This window comes from Dermochelys coriacea, chromosome 9, assembly GCF_009764565.3.
Source record: "Dermochelys coriacea isolate rDerCor1 chromosome 9, rDerCor1.pri.v4, whole genome shotgun sequence".
Lineage (NCBI taxonomy): Eukaryota > Metazoa > Chordata > Testudines > Dermochelyidae > Dermochelys > Dermochelys coriacea.
In genome coordinates this window covers 36,545,346-36,567,764 of record NC_050076.1, presented here as the reverse complement: position 1 = coordinate 36,567,764, position 22,419 = coordinate 36,545,346, and the positions used below count along the sequence as shown (strand labels likewise).

General features: G+C 38.4%; 1 protein-coding gene across 2 annotated transcripts in view; it reads left to right on the top strand.

The window, feature by feature from the left end:
* The first annotated feature begins 362 nt into the window (after positions 1–362).
* Positions 363–22,419, top strand: part of NYAP2 (neuronal tyrosine-phosphorylated phosphoinositide-3-kinase adaptor 2) — a 209,813-nt gene continuing 187,756 nt past the window's right edge. Inside the window, exons 1-3 of one of the 2 annotated variants that reach the window (XM_043492308.1) lie at positions 363–1,612; positions 1,855–2,349; positions 10,827–11,069. In XM_043492308.1, coding sequence (XP_043348243.1) covers positions 10,864–11,069 — 206 coding nt within the window. In that variant the 5' untranslated portion in view covers positions 363–1,612; positions 1,855–2,349; positions 10,827–10,863. Of the gene's footprint in view, positions 2,350–10,826; positions 11,070–22,419 lie in introns of both variants that reach the window. The other variant, XM_038415162.2, reaches the window with a different exon arrangement.

Sequence of the window (22,419 nt, the reverse complement as noted above, 5' to 3'; positions counted from 1 at the left end):
AAGCAAGCACATGACCTACAAACTATAGCTCCCAGTTTTAAAGGATCCATAAACCATAACAGGTGCAGTGGGATGCGGGCATGCACCCCAAGGCTGAGTGTCCTGGCACAGCCACCTTCACAAAGTACATTGTAACTGAATTATTTATTATTACTGTTTAGACAATTTTTAGTAGCACGTGCTTCTAACGCTGGAGCTCATATACCAAGTCATTTCACTATTCAGGAAGCTTGCAGTTAGCTTTTGCTCCAGTTAAAGCTTCTGGGTGGATATGAGAAATGCCTAAACAGAGCACGCTCCAATGTTCCAGCATAGACATAATGAATCTGCACAAATTATTCCTATCAGTAAGGCATGTGTGTGTCCTGTCTAAGGGGCTGCTTACTGCTAGTATTCAGGTGCATAGTAATATTGCTTTTGCAGTGTATATGCACCAATTTGATGGGAATTTATCCAGTGAGCCTCACTTCTTATTTTTTTCTAAAATTATTCAAACATTATTATAATATTAGATTTAAAATTCATGCAAGGTAAAGAAGTGACTGATTCAGTGTGCAGGGGCGGTGCGGGAAAGGGGGGAGGAATTGATGTTAGACAATGGTGTAACTTACATTCTTGTGTACATTTTGACATCTCCATTTTCACTGGCTTCACAGTTTAGGACTGAGCGCCTTTGCTTTGTGTCTGATCTAGCAGCTTTGGGTGACAAAGACGAGCTGCATTAATTCCAGGAAGAGCAAATAGAAGATGAGCAAATAAAATTATATGGTGAAAAATTAAGAAACACAAATAAAAGTCTTCCTTGAGAAAGTGAGTTTGCAAATTTAGGGAGATATATAACTGCATAATTACATTCTGGATATTGATAATGCTGCATGCTGGATTCTTGAGTGTGTCTCTCATGGGGAAAAAAAAAGCAAGCAGCATACAGATCACGCTTATTCTGTCCAAGTAGGATAGTTTTGTTCTCATGCAATGGGAGCAGGTGGTGGAAGGTTGTTTTGATGAGGTTAAAAAGCTCCTCCCATCTTTCCCCAAGCAGCAGCCTAATCTGCGTCAGCAGTAATTGTGTGCCTTGCACTGCTTTACAGTGAGGGTGAGTGCAAAAGATATATCAATATGAGGTATCAAACTGAGACCTAGATGTTCCGTTTAAGTGGCTGCTCATTTCCTTGATCCATAACATGGGCTAAAGGTTAACTTACACATTCTCCAAGGAAGAACAGTTTTTTTTCTTTTTCTTTTAAGGTGTGTGTGTTTCATATTCTTCCTACCTACAGAGGCTAAATATGATGTACGGTGTTGTTAATGCAGATTTTTTTCCACTGGATTATTTGCTAATCAGACTACAGTACAGTGGAGATAAAAGAGAGATCTGTTGCCTAGATAGGAGGCTTTAATGAGCAACTGAACCCCCGGGAGCTGAAATCTGAAGTAGAATGATGCTGTTTTCTGGTCTCTTGTCATTTCTTCACTTGCTTCTTCTCAACCGTTTTCCAATGGGCCTAGTGAGCAGGAACTATCCAAGGTACTAGAATGCTGGCTGCTTGGCTGCTGAATATAAGCGGATTGCAGAAAGAGAGGAGAACCAGATTACTGCTTATATCAGAAGGTAGGCTTGCTCTTTGTTTGAGAATCCCTGATTAATCAACAGCAGCATCAACAGACTAAGGCAGCTGGAGTGAGCAAGCCTGCCTGTAAGTCACGGGGGAGAGAGACGATGCCACAAGCTAGACTGCTTCAAACCTTCTGTATCTGAGTGGCAATGAAAGAGAGAGCATCTTTTCTGCTGCAAGAAGCCATTTGGATAGGATGTTTTCTATTCCTTTTTTTCATTTATTTTTGTCTCCACAGAATACATTCAAATGAGGCACCTTAGCAATCTGTGTATTATTGCATATGACGGTGGTGTAATCTTCTACGTTGTAAAGTGGGTAAACATCATCCAGTTTCTTCTCAGCTGGACCGAAAGCAGGATGCTGTTTGTACCCTCCCATTATCTATGCCCTCTGTTCTCTGAATGTGGATTTAAAGAAGCAAGCACCTGTCTTCTCTTGCCACTGCATTTTTAAAAGCAAACTTTAAAGGCCATTTTAATCCTATACCAAGGGGAAGATCTTTAACATACCACTGACTTCTAGTGATGCAGAATTCTACAATCTGGGCATCTTTGCCAACAAGATTTAATGCACTTTAACTGAAGAAAAACTGAGCCTAATTGCAAATCTGTTTCTTATGGTGCTGAAATATTCCTTCAGACTGCACTGAGATAACCACAGGAAAGGGCTTTTACAGACAAAAGTCACCTTTGATTATTGCACTTAGCAGTCCCCGTGGACTTAAATTTTGGTATGTACATATTTTTAAAAATTCTCTGAGCATGTTAATAGAATACAGTGCTAATTAGAGAAGGTTAAAAAATTATACTTACAAAACTGAAATAATTTGTAGTCAGGGATGTCTAAAGCCAAAGTTTGCTTATCTGTTTTTAGCAGATTAATCAAACTATTTCTTAACTAAACAATGCTGTAAATGTATCTCAGACTATTTTATGTACCTACACACATTAGCTATGTTTATAATAGGAACATTTTGATCTGGATTTTTCATTTGTAAAAAGCAGAGCTAAATTATTAAAACATTATTTGCTATATTCTGATGTATTAATTGATATGATTCAGAACATCTGTGTTAGTTACTTATCAGACATGCCACACTATTAATTGTTTACAACATCTTAATACATTACTCTTAGTAGTAAAATCTCCATTTCATTTTCTTAAAGAAGGAAAAATATCACATACACAAGAAGCTGATTCTTTCTTTCTTTCTTTCTTTCTTTCTTTCTTTCTTTCTTTCTTTCTTTCTTTCTTTATTCTAAGTTCAAATACACATCTATGTTTGCCCGTAACGTTTTTCTAATTCTCCCCAGTAGTATCAGGATAATCTAAATCTCATAATTACACTGAGTGCTTGCTGTCACAAATGCAGATTTGTTACATTTTAATACATGTATTTTGGTGAAACATATTCTATCTTTTTGAAAAGGCACCTTGATCAAAGTGTCTTATTGCAAAGTAAACAATAACAGCTCTCTAAATTCTAACGCAGAGAGGAGACATTGTAGGCAATGATCTTTCTGCTGCCCAAAATGCAGCATGAAGTGACTCAAATTCCAATGTTTTGGGGGTATTTTTTGTTTTTTTTAAACTCTTGATCGAATGACCTTTACACTTGAAAGGTGAAAGTTTATAGCCACAGGCTACTTTCTTATATATACATAGCAGTTTTTTTTATTCTTCCCAAAGAGCCAGTTTTAACCTCTTCAAGTGAAGGTTTTAGCATCATTTAGCTTCTGTGTCTTTCACTCAGATGCTGGTGCATATCACTCATATTGTGCAGTGTAATGAGTGCAAGATGGATAGTATGTAATCTTAGCAAAGATAGCTTGTAAAAATTATTTGCATTTAAGACTAAATTAGCTTCTATTTAATAACAAAAATAACCAAACTACATGGTATGACTTAGTAAAGCCTGAGTGCCTAATTCATAGAGACTTTGCTCTCTATTTGACATTAGAATCTAGTGTAGTACTACTTAGGCAAACAACATGCCTGTTCGTTATTTGCCTTTTATTGATGCATTGCTTGTTCATGCTTCTCTTTTTAACAATTAATCAGATCAAATATTTAACATATGGAAGCTTGCCTGGCACAGGGGTAGAAATATTATGAGAGGTATAGAAGTGATTTCATGGAAGGCAGGTTTCCATTTGCTGATGTATTTGCAGTCACTTCTTTCGGAGACGGAAAAGTATAGTCCTACCCCCTAATACCATGAGGCCCTTATTAATGGGGCTGTTGTCATCAGTTTGTGAAAATCGGATGTGGTCTGTCTACTTTTCACTTATTGCCTTGCAAGCAACTGGAACACTGCAGCACAAACTCAAAGAGCAGGGTGGCAATTTAGCATTCTTGATCTCTGCAAAATGCTTTTGAAATGTTGTATTTTGCTGAGATAGCTGACAAGTAACACTAGAGTGAATGGGATGTAAAAGAGAGGAGCGTGAGTATGCAGGGAGGAAAGCAGGAATGAAGTGGAATACATATCCCCCACGAATCCAGGGTTGGATTCATGACATGTACTACATCACTGTTGAGTTCTGTCAGCCTTAGTCCTCCTATGTTTAAAAAAAACAAAATGCCTCCCATTGATTTGAGAAGAAAGCAATCAGTGCCTTTGTCACTATTTAAACAAGCTCCTTCAGTTTAACGTCAACATTGCCAGTTTTCAATGTAGCACAGCTGCATTTTGAGGCTATCAGGCAGGGTGAAAAGCAACTGTGAAGATTCTTGGGGTGGCCTAACCATGAATAAAGGTGGAGCCACTTCTCTGAATTTTACAACATAGCAACAGCATGATATTACATGCAATCACTGCACTTAGTAGTCTGACTTTAGCATTCCTCACACATAGATTGTGCATTTTCTGGACGGGTGTTAGTTTTTTAATACTAGGATTCTGTATATTATGCATCAGATCAAATACAAAATTGTATTTCAAATGTATAAAGATATACTAGAGTATGTCATAGCAGCTTTGTGAAACATGCATTATTTACCCACATTTTCAAAAATCACATCTGAAGTATTACAATTCTCTTATATTCAGTCCTGTTAATAGGCAAAAATCAGTCAGGGAACTACTTGCACTTGCCAGTAAACTGTATGCATTTGTAGAAGATTTGGCAAAAATCTAGTTTAATTTCTTTCATGCGGACAGCTGATTGCATGGGCAGTGTCACTGTAAGCTACTCCATGTTGCCCTCATAATGTCTCTCAACTTTGACTTGGAGGAGAGAAGAAGGTGATGAGACTTTCAGATCTTGATGTTTTTTTGAAGAAGGGGTTGTCTTGCCCGAACTGCAAAAAACTGTCCTGCTAATAGAAAAGGAGTACTTGTGGCACCTTAGAGACTAACAAATTTATTTGAGCATAAGCTTTCGTGAGCTACAGCTCACTTCATCGGATGCATTTGGTGGCAAATACAGTGGGGAGATTTATATACACATACAGAGAACATGAAACAATGAGTTTTATCATACACACTGTAAGGAGAGTGATCACTTAAGATGAGCCATCACCAGCAGCGGGGGGGGGGGGAAGGAGGAAAACCTTTCATGGTGACAAGCAAGGTAGGCCATTTCCTACGGTTAACAAGAACATCTGAGGAACAGTGGGGGGTGGGGTGGGGGGGAGAAATAACATGGGGAAATAGTTTTACTTTGTGTAATGACTCATACATTCCCAGTCTCTATTCAAGCCTAAGTTAATAGCATCCAGTTTGCAAATTAATTCCAATTCAGCAGTCTCTCATTGGAGTCTGTTTTTGAAGCTTTTTTGTTGAAGGATAGCCACTCTTAGGTCTGTAATCGAGTGACTGGAGAGTTTGAAGTGTTTTCCGACTGGTTTTTGAATGTTATAATTCTTGACGTCTGATTTGTCAGCCTTTTTTATTATGATGTCAGAGTTGTTTCTGAGGCTGTGGATGGCATTGTGTTCTGCATGGCTGAGGTTATGGGGCAAGTGATGCTGCTTTTCCACAATTTCAGCCCATGCACGTCGGCGGAAGCACTCTATGTAGAAGTCCAGTCTGCTGTTTCGACCTTCAGGAGGAGTCCACCCAGAATCCTTCTTTTTGTAGTGTTGGTAGGAAGGTCTCTGTGGGTTAATAAGTTGGTCAGAGGTATGTTGGAAATATTCCTTCAGTCGGAGACGTTGAAAATAGGATTCTAGGTCACCACAGAACTGTATCATGTTTGTGGGGGTGGAGGGGCAAAAGGAGAGGCCCCGAGATAGGACAGATTCTTCTGCTGGGCTAAGAGTATAGTTGGATAGATTAACAATATTGCTGGGTGGGTTACGGGAACCACTGTTGTGGCCCCTTGTGGCATGCCCCTCTGCCATGTACATTGGTCAAACTGGACATTCTCTACGTAAAAGAATAAATGGACACAAATCAGACGTCAAGAATTATAACATTCAAAAACCAGTCGGAGAACACTTCAGTCTCTCCGGTCACTCGATTACAGACCTGAGGGTGGCTATCCTTCAACAAAAAAACTTTAAAAACATCTTGAGTGATCATTCTCCTTACAGTGTGTATGATACAACCCATTGTTTCATGTTCTCTGTATGTGTATATAAATCTCCCCACTGTATTTGCCACCAAATGCATCCGATGAAGTGAGCTGTAGCTCACGAAAGCTTATGCTCAAATAAATTTGTTAGTCTCTAAGGTGCCACAAGTACTCCTTTTCTTTTTGCGAATACAGACTAACACGGGTGCTACTCTGAAACCTGTCCTGTTAATGTACAGTGATTAACTTTCAAGGCCCTCCCCAGAATGCTTACTCAATGATATTATGGAACATCAATTTGTTACATTTTTGCATTCTATTCTATTGTGTACATTAATAAATATAATGGTATTCACAGTAACATAGCAAATTTATGGGGATAAATATAGGACCAGTCTTTATAGGCTTGCCAAATCATCCAGCATATACAGCTACACTTGAGAAAATGACCAGATTTATTGTAACTGACACATTTGCCTTTCATGTAATTTTTATGAAATGAAGTGTGTGCCTTAGATACTTTTTAGTTATGTCCTCACTGTAGGATGGATTGCCAAAAGTGCTCAATGAAATCAGTGGCATTGACTTATCATTACCATTCCATACCATTGACTTCACTGGGAGCAGAATTAGGCTGATGTAGCTGTTTTTGAAACAGCCCTCCCCATGTATATATATCCATGCAGAGAGGGGTGGAAAGTGGTATAAGAGAATTTTCCAAATTAAGCAATCTCCGTATCACAATTAGCCAGTATTTTCCGGTTTCAAAAATCAAATGCACTGAAAGCAAGTTGATTATGCAAAAAGAAAAGGAGTACTTGTGGCACCTTAGAGACTAACAAATTTATTTGAGCATAAGCTTTCATGAGCTACAGCTCACTTCATCGGAACTAAGCTTATGCTCAAATAAATTTGTTAGTCTCTAAGGTGCCACAAGTACTCCTTTTCTTTTTGCGAATACAGACTAACACGGCTGCTACTCTGAAATCTTGATTATGCAAGTGGCCCTATGATTCTCTTCCCCTCATCACCAGCTAATTAAAACTCCAGGAGCACTATATGCACAACAGGGATGACAGAATGTTGTCTCACCTCAGGCTTACAATACATATTTAGTGATTTACAGATGTGTAATCAAATGTAAATGTACTCAAACAGAATACTTGCTTGACTTTTATCTCCTCTGATAGATGACTGGAAATGGTTTGTTGTCTGAGTTTACCAGAAATTAAAACCTTTGGTCAGCAGTTGATCAGTGTTGTCCACAACCTACATTACCAAGAGAGAGTGACAGACCATGTATATTATGACTCAAAGGGCCACATGTATTGGTTACACATTCTCACCAGTCTGGATATTCAAGTAATAAAATGTCTGAAGCAACACAATTGTGCATTAACAAAAATCAGTCTGTCATATTACACAGGATAGATTAATAAAGTAACTATGTTTACAGTAATACGTACTCTAAACTTTGACTGGTCCAGCTGTTTGAAGTTTATGCCCTATTTAAGCATGGCAGATACAAGTTTCAAATACTGGCATATGCCATGTGATTGCAAAATTCAAAAATTATACCAGATACTTAGGATCTGATCCAGCAAACACTTGCTACTGATCTCACTACTTATTTTAATATGTAGTGCCACTGATGTCAATGCAACACACTGAATGCTTTGGGATTAAGCAGACAGTGATATGCTTGGTATAAAGTGATTGCAGGAGTGGGCTTCAATGGGACTATGACAGTAGTTAGAACTGTGATTAGTAGTGTTTGCAAAATTGCATCCTTAAATTGTAAACTATTTGTGGCAGGGAATACGTCTTATTCTATGTTTCTAAAACACCAAAGAAATGTACAGTGCTATCTACATGATCAGTAATAAATAGTAACTAATACAATAACACAATATAATAAAATATCTGGCCACTGCATACAGCAAAACAGAGACTCATCTCTATTGAGCACACGTATGTTTGCCTTGTCCATATTGCTTTGACCTCGGGCTTAATATAAATAAAAAATAAAATTCTTCGTAACGTGAGCCTTACCTAAGCAGCTCTTTTATATTGTTTAATGCCTGCATATTTTAGGTCTCAGAAAAAGAGAACACGGAATAAAATGCAGTAACCAAGTCATGTGGAGGACATGTAATAAACAAATTAAGTTCTGGATGCCTCAGTGAAAAAGATCAGAATAATTCTCCATTTAATAATTCTTTAGGGCCTGATCCAAAGTCAACTGAAGTCATTGGGACTCTTTCTATTGACCAATGAACTTTGGATCAGCCCCCAAAGCCTCATCAACATACAGTAAATATATTCTTCAAGGGTGAAATTCTGTCCCCAGTGAAACCATTGGCAAAACTTCCTTTAACTTAATGGAGTCAGGATTTCATGGTTGAATGAACCTTACCTTAAAGGAACTCTATCACTACCACATGTGCTATTGTTTTATGTACGCTGAAAGAGTATGTGTATGCAGCATTTTGGATCGAATGGGGGCAAGCCTTCCAGCCCAGGTCAACAGACTCAGGCTAGGGGGGCTAGTGTTAGCGCTCTAAGAATAGCTGTATAGACAGCACTTTGAAGTTGCAGTCTGGGATGGAGTTTGGGCTCTGAATTCCATCCCCCTTCCTAGGCTTCAGAACTTGAACCACAGCTTCCAAACACTCTCTATACAGCTATAGTTAGAGTGCTAGTGTGAGCCCTGCTACCCCAAGTCTGTTGACCCAGGCTGGGAGGCTCACTCCCACTTGTTCCAAAATGCTGCGTAGACATACCCAGAAAGTGTTTGGCTAAATGTAAATAACCTTAAAATAAGGGAAGGGACTAGATTCTAAATCTCTAGTTAAAAGAAAACAAACTCTGGAGACAGAACAATTCTGAGTCTAGTCCTGTGTTCCATAATCAAGCAGAATTTAAATTGAAGGCAAAAGGAGGTTTGTCTGAGTAAGGGCTGCCTTCTCATGCCCTACAGTTCCATAACTCACAATATTATGAAGGTAGCCATGTTGGTCCAAATTCACTTCTGTTGAAACACCAGTGAAATTGCACAAAAACAAGGCTGCCAGGTTGACTCTGCTCTTAGATCTTTAAGATAGGTGCTGATCCCGCATATTGTTCTATGCAGAGAGACTCCTGTGCCCACACAGAGCCCCAGTGGATTTAAAAGGGGGACTTCTGCATGGGTGCAGAGGGCTTCCCTGCAGGGAATAGATTGCATGATTGGGGCCTTAGTCCTTTCTGACTTTTAAGATTTTAACTGCCCAACTTTAATGTTACTCTAAAGTCATTTTTATATTTATATTTTTTGTTTTGTAAAAAAAGGGAAGTAAAGGCAATGAAATTGTCTGTATTTAATGGGACACCAAAAATATTTCCATCTGAAATCTGACTGACTTTTGCTACCAGTAACAGCTAAAATTACTAAAAGGAAAAGAAGATTCTTTTTGGTTGGTGGGAAGGGGAGGACCTCTACCTTTCCCAGTTTGGTTTCCTTTGTGAATTTGTCTCATGGTCTAGGCTGTGCCCACAGGTGCACAGGGATTATTGGAATCTATCAGAGATCTTCATTTTGGGTTTAAAACTAATAACTGTCCACATGAGAATTTTACTTATCCAACAGCATGAAACAATGCTGAAAGGGGCCTGGAAACATAACACTATATAACAATGAGAGGAAATATTTTGATGCTAGTTAAACAGTGGATCCTATGCTACAGTCCACGTTCAGACAGAACTCACATTGCCTGATCAGTAAGATCAGTTAAGGTGTTCTCATTGTCCTGGCATTGTTCTTATGCTGCATTATGGTTACATAGACTCAGTCCTTGTCTGAAAAATGATACCATCCTTCCTCCTCATACAACCCAGATCCTGCATGACTTTGGACAAGTTACTTTAGTTTTTCTGTGCCTCAATTCTCCCTCTGTGAAATGGGGATAATAGTACTTCTCTCATTGGGCACTGTGAGGATAGCTACAAAGACTGTGAGATGATGGAGACCATATGAGAACCTAAGACAGAAAAAATGTTCACACTTTATATGAAGATTCTATTTCTAAAGGATTGACAAATGGTTAATATATATTAATAAATAACCAATTGTTATAGAGTCCAATAAATTGCTTGAAACTATGGCTTACAACCATGTATAACCCCTATGTTTATAGCAATACAATGCATGCTATTTATGATTAATATCTTACAATCATTTATTAACTCTTTATAAATGGCACTTCAAAGTGTGATTTAAAAACATTAGTAAATAAGATGAACCTAGGACCTGAGGTAGGCTCCTTACTCCACTGTGCTGAGCACTGTACAAACACAAAGGAACCCAGGTCCTTGCCTTGAAGAGTTTACAATCAACTCAAGGACAAGATACATTTTAGCGAATGTAATAAACAATTGGAATAGGAGGAGGGAAAGGGGAGCAGAGAAACAGTATTAAGATCACACGATAACACAAGCTTACATTGTCCATAACCTGATGGTTCTGGGTAACTTAAATGAAAAGGGGGTTGTTTTGTTTTGCTTTGTTTACTATAAATTTAGGTAGGAGGCTGGCCTCAAAAATATTTCCTGCCAAACGCTGCAAATTGCTGCTGACAACATATTATATGTAATAAATTGTAAGCTATGTGCTCACTGATTAAGGTATCATGTGTCTTTCAACCTGCAGAAAGTGTTGCTTTCCTTCGTCCATTATCTCCTGCAAGATGATGAGTTCTAATCAGGAGGAGGTCACGTTGGGCACTTTTCTCCAGTATATTGAAGATATGGGGATGAAGGCCTATGATGGCTTGGTTATACAGAATGCATCAGACATTGCTCGAGAAAATGATCGCATGAGGAATGAAACAAACCTGGCTTACTTGAAAGAAAAGAATGAAAAACGCCGAAAACAAGAAGAAGCAATAAAACGGTAAATATATCAATAAAAAGAACATGGTTTTCCAGGAAGTGGCCATGAGAAAATAATCCCATTGACTATTGGCTTCAGATACATGGTCCATAATACTGATTGAAAAGTAAAGGGCCAGACCTTGAGCTGGTACAAATAAGCATAGCTCTAGTAACAGCTCTATAGCTAATGCTGATTTACACCAGCTGAGGATCTGGCCCCACACTGAGCTGTTCATCTCATATGTTTTACAGTATGCATGAATGACAAAGTGGCTCTGTCCTCAGAAATCTGAGAAAGATGATACTCTTAACTAACAGACTATATCCCTAACCAAAGGTATGAGTTTGGGACCCTCACCAGTGTGATTTCTAAATAAAAGTTAGATTGATGTGAATTAAATTGCATTTCTTGGGAGAGTTAGGAACTGATCCTACAAACACTTTCAAATATGTAACTTATGCATATAAGTAATCCTTCTAGTGGAACATCTTGTGTAAAGTTAAATATATTCCTATGTGTTTGCAGGATTGGGACATTAGGGAATATTCCTTGTGGCTCAAAATAGATTATTCTTGATTTGATGCTGTTATATAAAAATTTTACTTTAATAATATCAAAGAACTCAGAGAATTTATTTGCTATTTATGGCATCTCTTCATCATCCTGCTCTCTCTGAAGCCATCAGAAGCTTTATCATTCATTTTAATGGAAATGGATTAGACCCCATATATGCACAAAAGGTCTGATTCTGTAAATATTCTATATACCGAACTCCCATAGATTTTAATGTGCAGTTTAAGAACAGAGTGCTTACTGGATCTAGCGTCAAATTCCCATGGATGTCAATGAGAACTATGAACTTTCACGGACAGGAAAAAAGGATGAGCAAAAGACATATTTACATATGCAAATCTGCCATTGATTTGAGGGAAACGACAAATTGAATAAATACAAACCACCCATCTAAGTGCTAAACTTGCATATACAGATGAAGGATTTGAACACACACAGATAGGAGGTCCTTTGAATATTTCCCCCAGTGTGAATCTTCAGCATAGTAATATAAGTGATTAAATGTTGCAAAATGTACCTTGCACTGTATAGGTAAAGCAGACCTGCTATGCTGCTGAACATTCCAGGGACACCTTAATTAATTGTCCATTAATGCTGATGGAATGTTAATAGAGCAATAGAAGTAGATCTGGTGCACTGGGTGGAAAAGCAACAAAAGCCGAAATTGTGACTGCCATGTTTGCTGATGCCTTTGGATTTTCTGTTTGAATGCTACTTTTGTTTTTGGGGAAGAGGGAAAAGACAGTGTGACGTGGTAGGCGGACAGCGATCCGTAATCAAATGTGCATTTTGGAATCTTCTGAGGATAGGATATCCTGACAGGGATTTGTGGGACATACTGTATTTAGAGTGCTTCAGAATGTTTGGGAGTGGAGAATGTAGTTTTTTTGGTGGTTCAGCTGATAACATATGAAGTTAGGTTTGTTGTAACATAAGGTTACATTAACTGGCCATAAGGAAAGCAGGTTAGTTTTCTGTTTTGGTTTATGCTGGTTGTGCTTTTGTTTAATTTGTGCCATCTTGGTTTCCTTTCTATTCTTTCTATGTATTTAAGCAAACAAGCTATATAATGTATATATTTGTTCTTTCCCTCTCTCGTACACTCACTCACACACACACACACACAACTTACCCACTGTTGGATTTTAGCAGGTAAATGTCTGTACAACACACTAACACAGACAGTTCCACAGATGTCACACTTGGGAAGGAAGAAAAGACACAGAAGCCACATCTGCCCTAGAGGAATATGGCCTGTTGCTGCTAATGCTGGCTGATCTCCATGTTGGGTGCTCTGGAGCGCTAGTGTAGATGAGTTATTAGTTACTAGCACCCCTATTCACTGTCACCTACATGCCATGGCAGCAGGCAGCCTATCTAAAATAAAATGCCCCAGGTGGAGCTAAACTGATCCTAGCAATAGGGGAAATTTGTTGATAAACTTCCCTGGTGTAAACAAAGAAACAAGGAAACCACAAGAAAGGTGTTAATGTCTTGGTTTTGTTTTTAGTTAGTGGATGGCAAACAGAGCATTTGGCAAATTGTTTCAGCTGGGGAAAAAAAGATTTTTGTTTAAATGTCAAAGTCATTCAAACCATTTGGACACTTTGTTTTGGTGATAAAAAAAATTCACCAGAGTCAAAATGAACTAATTGTTGGGGTTGTTTTATTTAGTTAGTTAGTTAGTTAGTTTTTAATTTTTCAATTCAGCCACCAAACAATCAAACTGTGCCCAGAAAGACATGGGTGTGGAAATGAGTCCATCCTGGGCTGAGGAAACAGGCCAACCACCCACAGCCAGACCATGCTTCCCAGATTTGTGTGCCAGGCATGGGTCAGTGGGGTAATAATCTCTCCTTTCTCAGGCAGAAAGGAGTCAGGAGTGTGTTGGGTGGAAGTAGATATGGGGATGGATTTGCATCATGCCACCCAGTGGTCTTTCAGGAAGGATAATATAACCTGAGGCTACCGTACCATTCTGATGGAGCCCTCCATAACAGCAGGGATCCTCCTTGGAGCTGTTGCTGGCTTCAGAAGTGCTTGCAGTGGGGAGACACAGCCAGGGTGCTGGTATGTCTGAGGGGCACCACATCTGCATGGAGGCACAAAAACTCTTTGAAAATGGCCCTGGCCTCTTTCTGAATGTTCCATGGGCTAGGAAACAAGTTATAAGGATTTCCTCAAAGGAATCCTGATGGAGTTTTCCTTCCCTTTAGCTCCCTCCCACAGGCTTCCCTGCACATAGTCTGGGGTGGGAAAGGGGGAGGGTGCCATTCTCCCCTTTTATTAGGAGAACTGAAAACTGTGATAATCTACAAGAAATCTGACTTGTCTAAAAGAGCAATGACATCAAAAGCCACTTAAGTTGATTGCAAACAAGTGTACTCCCTATGGAGACATCAAGGGATTTATCCATGTTCCCTGTTGACAAGTGGCAGGCATAAAATATGGCATGGGATTATTAGTTCCCCTCTTTGTTTCATACAACTTTCCTTAAGTATTTGCACTATTAACTCTTTGGACTTTTAGATTACTTTTGGTTCCTGCACATGTGATCTAGAGAGCGACAGTGATTGTTAGGGAACACATGCAAGCATAAAATCATGAAAAGACCAGAGACCACATGAGGAAGTGTGCCAAGGTAAAAAACTCAAAACAAATATTATTGTTTGGGTTAGAAGTGTTCCTGACTGAGGATACGATTTTCAAAACATTCCCTGGAATTCATAATACCATTTTTGGGAGCCATTCATTTTGAGTATAAAATGATTCTTTTTAGAAAAAGGTTGATCATGATTGTTAACAAAATAGGATGGAGTAACTTATTTATTTTCTCAGTTCCATGGGTAGAACCTTTTAAGATAAGTAAAACAGTTCAGTGAAATGCATTAGATGGTGCCAGTGTTCTGCAAATACAATGTGAAAAATGACCTACAAAAAATTAAAATGCTCTTGTATTATACATTTTTCTTGAGAAAGGGTTGGGAGTGCTACATCGCATTGTATTTGTGCACTAACAGTGGCATTGATGTACCTTTTGGTATGATTAATTCAACACATGTTGATAGGTTAATTATGGAAGAAATATTGTATGGATCATTTATAAGTTACAAGAAATAAAACATGCCTCATATTGGACTGAGCAAAAATTTAGTCTCTCTTTCATCTTGCTGGACTGAGTCAGCTGATCTGATCAGAATTTTTGACCTAATTTTAACTCAGTATTTAATGGTTATGTAAAGAAAACAAGGATAATGTGCTGAGAAAGGGCTGAGATTAAATACTAAATATGTTTTCATACAAAGTTAGCACCTACTTTCTGGACATACTGATTTGTTGTATCTTATTTTTCTGGTCTTAATATTTTATGGTAGAGACAACGTGCGTGAGGTAATATCTTTTATTGGACCAACTTCTGTTGGTGAGGGAGAGAAGTTTTCAAGCTTACACAGAACTCTTCTTCAAGTTTGAAGGCTAGTCTATCCAGCATGACAGGAAACTATTAGCGATACATTGCCATATTGCCTACAGAGTTTATGTGTTACAAATACAAAGTTAAGAAGCATTATAGCTTTCATTGGGAATCTAGTTGCAATGTTGGAACATGCGTGTTAGCCACTCTTAATAGAAAACAATGCAACACCTACTGGAGCCAGCACTTCTGTGAATAAAATACCTGGTTGCATCTTCTATTCAGGGTGCCCGGGAGAAGGTTGAGTATTTTGGGTTTATCCTCAGGCACCCATGATAACAGGCATTTGCCTGCCAGCTCATCCATAGTTGAAACATAAATTCAAAAGGCTTTAAGCCTATTAAATATCCTTATACTTGTCCATGCTATCTTGCCCTATATAAAAACTCAACTGGAAAGCATTTTTTTTAAATGCATGAATTCAAAATCTCATGCGAAAACTGAAATAACAGTCACATCAGCCATATGAAGTCACTGGGGTTACATGACATATAAATTAGTGTAAAAATTATGTCTGTACATTCAACAGTTTTGTCCTACAGTCTTCCACTCCTCGGCTGCCAATTCTATAGAGAATATTTTTATCTTGATGCACATGTAAAATGTAAGTCCCCTCATGCTAATTTGATGGTGTGAGTGACTACAAATCTCCACTCATCAAGATTTGGACATAGCTGTAAGAGTATTTCTTCCTATTTCAAGAGGTTAACCTTGCTCGCAGACCATTTCTAGCACCGTGAAATGGCATTGTGGAAAGCTTTGTTTTTGTTTGTTATTGGGAGTAAATAAACAGATGCCAACATGAAGGAGGAGCTTTTAGTAGTGCTGTTCTGTGTTAGAGCTAGCAGATATGGGCCAGCCAGCCAAAAGCAGAATTAAGCTCTTCTAATAAAGAAGGAATTGTAATGAACAGCTGTCATCCTAACCTCTCCTCCCCATGGCAGATCACATATTGAAGACTAACCCATCAGCAAAATGTAAGATAATATTTTCTCTCTCTCTCTCTCTCTCTCTCTCTCTCTCTCTAAATATGTATTTTTAAGGGTTTGGAGGCAATTGAGTGGAGGCACTGTCTGTAGTTTTCAATGGTTATGTCCTTAGGTCCTAAATAGGACATAGGACATCCTTCAGCTAAAAGCTAGGCATTTGTAAATGTATGTAACTGCAAACAAGGATGAAAAATATTTTGGTCCATGGGTTTATTTACTGCTAAAAGCTCTATTTAGCAGAGAAAATGTGTAATCTTAGAGTAACAAAATAGTGTGCATGGACATGTTAAAGTGCTTTTACCAAAATGTTTATATCAGAATGAAAATAGCCTAAGGAAAGTCTTTTCATTACCAACTTACAGTTCACAATGAACTTAATTTCAATAATATGTTGATATTGAGAAAATACTTTAGGCAAAAGAATGCATACACTTGGTTTTTTTTAAATAGTAAAAATATTTGCCAGTCATTGAAATTGTGCTCAGTCAACTACACATTTCAAAATACATGTTAGAATATTCATGCTCAGCAGATAATGTTTGCAGCCAGACCTCAAGAAAAAACACAAAAGTGGAATAAATGCAGCCATTGTGGGTGATTGGCTCAGTGAAAACATCTGCAAGTGCAGATATGGGGTTCTGTTGAGAGGTTGTTAATTATGAACTCATCAGTTTATTGCTTTACAATACAAGGTTTACCATTCAGTGACAAAGGAGATTTTCTCATAACCTGATGTTTTAATCAAGAGGCATGTGCTGTTGAGGAACTTAATGTTGGCACCAGTAAAAGTTCTGATTTCTTCATGATTCTCCAATACATGCGGTATAGTAACTCTATGGAATTTATATTGGGATTCAAGTCATATTATGGTGGAACTGGTCACAACACTGTAGTTAAGGTTCTGTTAGAGATTTCAGTTTAACACAGGACTTTAAAAACTTTATTTTGTGAAAATCTCAAATCATCTTATGATCACATGTAGTTCAGTTAGTAGCAACATCTTTTCTACCCATAGCAAGTAAAATATTTGCCCTGTTTACCTCTGCAAATATTTTCTTACATTTATAAGTAAATAGATGAGATGATCCAGCTGACAAATCCTCCTTCCCAAATGCTCAGACCCATATGGCTACCCATATTAGTACAATACAAAATAAACAAACCCCAAAGCAAATGTATTACTATTGTCATTCCTGAAATATTACTTTAGGGCAGTCTTGCAAAACAAGTCAATATTTACCAGCTGAGGCAAAAAACTACTTGCTGTCTGGTACTGTGACAGTACTGCCAACCCCAAGTGATCAAAATCAGAAAACAGAGGAAAAATAATCATGAGATTGATATAAAAATCATGAGATTCATTTCAAGTAAATCTTACACAGTTTTGAGGGTCTCTTTCTTCTGATTTTTAACTTGTAATGTGAACAGGTGAGCTCCTCCAGTGCTCGCCACCCCACAAAGCCTAGTTGTTTTGACTTGGCTACCATTAGCCATATTTAAAGGACATATTTAAAAGGACAAAAGAGGAATAGACATAGATGGCTCAGAGGACTGGTTACGGGATACAGAGCCCTTCCTCTTGAAGTCACTAGTTAAAATACAGCCCAAGTCAATAATGGTTGAAAGTTATTGATACCTGTTTGCTGTGTGGTAACTGGTGTGAAATGGATTGCTGGCCTCATTCCAGTTTCTAGTGGCTAGATGTTCACATTATAACTTACAGCCTGGCTAGCACTCTTGGCAGACTGAATTATCATTGAGACTTCCTGGCTCCATCACTCTTTATGGTACCCTACACATCATGACTGAGGCATATTGGCAAGTGTCTCAAGAATTTTTCACTGCCACTTTTAATCCCTTGTTTTTCTGCTCCTCTCTTTCTTTCTACATTTCCTTGCTATCTCTTGCTTACATTTTAAAAAAATATAGCCAGGGTATTTCTAATCTAATGCAGAAAATGGGGAAATGTTTTAAACAAGTGGTAGTATCCCTTATGGAGAGGGCTATAGAACTTAATAGAAATGAAACCACTATAGAGCAATGGAGATGTAATAGGGTTGTTGAGAAAGTATTCTAAACATGTGCAAAATTTATTAGAAAATTAATGAATTTTTAACCATTGTACAGAATTCTACAGACAGGAGATTATAAAGTGAAGAAATTATATGGGTCAAAAATAGGATAGAAAGGTTATCTTTATCTATTAAATTCCATAGGACTTTTCCAGAAGGGGATTTAATGTTATCAAATAGAGACTGGGCAGGAAAAGAAGGAGAGCATATTTTCAAGGCTGCCCACTTATAGCCTTTTTAGTGAATTCAGAATGGATCTCATTAATAAAGAAATACCTTCAGTAAAACAGCAGAATCACATACATTAGCAATTAGTCCAATTCAGCTGGAAAAATTGCTTTGTAAGTGTTGATCTGCTACCATTCAAAAAAAATTCACAATTTCAGTAATATATTCTATGGTCAAGTTCCACTGACTCCTGACACATAGAGTCATTGCATGTGGCTTGAACTATAATGGTTATGGGAAAGGATGACGCTGCCCAAGGAAGTAATAGTTGTAGAAGAGAGCCCAAAAAGAACTCTCTGAATCCATAAGCTGTAAAATGCAGTCAGTAGTGAAACACACAAACACACACTTATGAGCTGCTGACAAACCAGTCGCTTGTACATACAACTGGGAAAGTGCCACTCAACACAGGGCAGGGGGAAGAAACAGAACCAAATATATCTGATAACAAGGATAATATGAGTGGATCGTTCTTATGCCTTATGAAAATCCATCATTTATAAACACCTAGATGTAAGCCTGAACAAAACTGAAGCAGGCAAATTGTTTTTGAAACACATTTCAGGTCATTCCCTTTTCCAGGGCTGTAAATTCCAGCTGTACTTTGCACTCATTAATAATAGAGAGGATTATGTCACATCCCACCCAACTGGCTGATAACTGTGCTCTCCCCTCTCTCTAGACAATAGCACCCCTCAGATATTTTAGGTTACAAATATTTTCATTACGATTTATTTTTAAGAGGAATTGGCTTGAGTACACACTATGGTGCCTTGATAATCTAATCAGTAAATTCATTTACTTGTGACAAGGAGAAGGGGGCCCTGTTTGGACATGCATCAGAAAAGAAATTATTGTAGCACATGCCTGCTCTGCAACAAAAGCCAACATATGTCAATGGGTATTGTGTGCTGTGTGCTAGGTGGAGGACTGAAATTATATGAAAACATTAATGTAGGGGAAGGTTCATTTTTGTTGTGCACCTTAGATTTGTATGTGATTGGATTAAAATTTGAGAAATGAGAGATTAAAGCAAAAGCAGATTTTGGAGGGGGAGGGACTGCATGGTTTAGTAGCTAACCTTTTCTTCCTCTAAGATTTTCCATTCCAATTTGGCTTGAAGTCCTAAGTAAACTCAGTTTAAAGGTGTCAACAAAATTCCCTGTTGAAAATTGTCCTCGGCACAAACCTTCATTCATAATTTAGTGCTAGTGCCAGTCTCCTCTCCAGAGAGGCCACAACTCAGCTAACATGAAAACAGGATGACCTCTCACCTCCACAGAGTCAGAGAGGTTCAGTACAGGGTTGAAAGTGCTGGTGGACTGTTGTAGGAGAGCTAACACTGCAACTCCCTACCCAGAGTGCTGCATAGCCTGGGAAATGAATAAATGAAATGACTTCAGCTTCCATAGCAGAAGTCCAGTAAAAAGCAGAGAGTTGTTGCTATTTATTTCTATTGCAGCAGTGCCTGAAGACCCCAAATAGAAATTAGGGGCCCATTATACGAGGCACTGTATAAACATATAATGCAAAGACAGTCCTGGCCAGAGACAGCTCACAATTTAACATTTAGACAATACACAACAGGTAAAAAAAAACCTTATGATTTAGGGGTTAAACGACTGCTCATTTCCAGTTGTAGTGTAGTGCAGCATTGGATAAGTTAAAACAGTTCCCTAGTTGCTGGGATATACTGAGGAGTTCCATCTAACAGCTATTGTTTGAATAGCTTGAAATCTTAATAAAAAGAGTTAATAAGCACGTCTAGAATGTGTCCATAGTGAAAGAGCTATAAATATCTAAAACCAACACCACTATTCTTGGCTGGAAATGAGTTACATTAGGCAATCATAATTTTAAAAGATTGAAAATATGAACATTGTATGGCTTGCTATTAATTAATAAAATTTACCTACATTTAATCCATTCCCTCTTCTGGTGGATTATACAGGACATATCTCACCAGTAGATTCTCTGCTAACTGAGGGCACTTCAGTTATTAAATTGAGATCACATGTGCTATTAAGTGAATTGCTTGGTACAGCTTTTCCCTGAATGCTAAAGCAAATGCAGTATTTCATACTTTGGCTAATTTTATACTATAATTTAATTTCTGAAACATGCTTTTACTTGAATTTTTAAAGACAAAAGGAAATGAAGGTGCAGTGTCTCTTACTTTTGAAGCAGGATCGTTTAAAAATGCAGTTCATCCAGAGAACAATCTTCTATATTAAACATAAAGATTATTGTGCTTCTCTGCATGTTGTTGAGGGACAGAAAATTCCTGCTATATGCAAAAAGCTCAGGGCTGAAACTGAGGTGTTGGTATACATCAGAAGTTATTTTTCTCACACTCAGCATTATAACACCAGCAGGGACAATATCTGCAGCAGTCCCAGATTATGTAAATCAGAAAAATCAGTAAACAAAAAGACTAATTTAAATACATCTGCTGATACCAAAATCACATTAGTGCAAACTAACTGCGATTTAATTTTCCCAACTTTTAGAAGTGAAATGAACTAAAGGGAAGTGTCAGCAATTTTGTAATAAGCTAAAAGTTGCTCTTTTGCAGGGGAAAATATGCTATTTACTTCCAGAAACGGTTCTCTGTACTTTAGAGATGAAGATGAATATCAAGATCTAAATACTATATGGTTTGAAGTTTATCTTCGTTTCAGCTCAAATCTGCACAATCAGCTCTTAGTTTCATGATCAGTGAGCCATCTAGATTAGAAAAGTGACAGGGGTGTCAGTTGGGTGGACATCAAATTTTTTAAAAACAAAACAAAAAAACAGAAGACACTAAAATTCACTGTGAATAGAATGTTATATATTGTGTAGTGTACTATATTATAGTGTTGGGATCCTTTTAAATCAGGTCACTGAATGTAATGATTATTTTCCCTTTTATTGCTATGGGAGAGAAGGTAGATTGCACGCAATGGAAAGGAAACAAAAAATATGAATGGTAGGAAGAGCAGAGTTTATCCTTTTTTAACACTAATTGAGAAAAAGGAAGGGGGCTAGAAGTACCCAAATTCCCAAAGTTTGTCTGATAAAAGGAAAAAAAAAAGCAGCAGCCTCTCATTCCCTTACTGTGTTGGGGAGGCCTCTGCTCTTTCTTTTACCTCATTGAGACAGTAATGTGCTCACCTCCGCTCAATCCAGTGAGTTCTTATGCAGCTGGCCAGAAGAAAAGAGTAGCTGCCTCTTTAAGGGCTCCGCTTACAACAAGTGTTAAAAGAGGACAAGTGGGAAAGTTTACAGGGATAGAGAGTAAAGAAGGGCAGGAAGTAGCTAGACAGATAGGATGGAGATTGTGTCCTTCCTGTTGACCATCAGTAGGGTATTTCTATCCCCAGGCAGGCTTGGAGAAGCCTCCTTCACCTGGATTGGCTGGCAGCACCCACCTACACACCCAAGAAATTTGCAAAAGGACCAGGTTTCCTCAGGACCTGCTGTGGACATTATGCTAATCACCCTTACAGAGGTCTGCTCAGGAATAAACATTTTACTACTTTTGGAGGGGCCTGCTTCCCCTCTCTCCCCCCATGACTGGAGGCGCTTGCTCTCCCCCTGCAGCAGTCAGAGGAACTGTCAGCTCCCACTCTTGCCCCAGGTCCAGAGGAGTTCTGTGCCCCTGCCAATTATTGGAGGGGTCTGTGCTCCTGCTTGCCCCTCCCTTGTGCACTCCTCAGCACCATTTTTTCCTGGGCGGTGGGGGGGCGGGGAAGGAATTTTTCCTCATCACCAGAATGGCTGAAGCAGGGTGACGGGCTTATTTTTTGTTTTGTATTCCTGACAGCAGGTCTAGGACCCAGTAGGATGGGACAGGAGGTTAGGTTATAATTAAGCAACTTAGTACATAAACCTTGGGGTAGATGTCCAGTGCAGGTACTCATTATGATCATTGGATAAATAGATTAGAAAAGGATTTGAAGGAAAGCATCCCTTAATGGATCTGAGAAAGAGAGTTTTGGGCTCCTATATCTGGTACAGTGAGGATACCCCACTCCTGTTGCTGGAATATT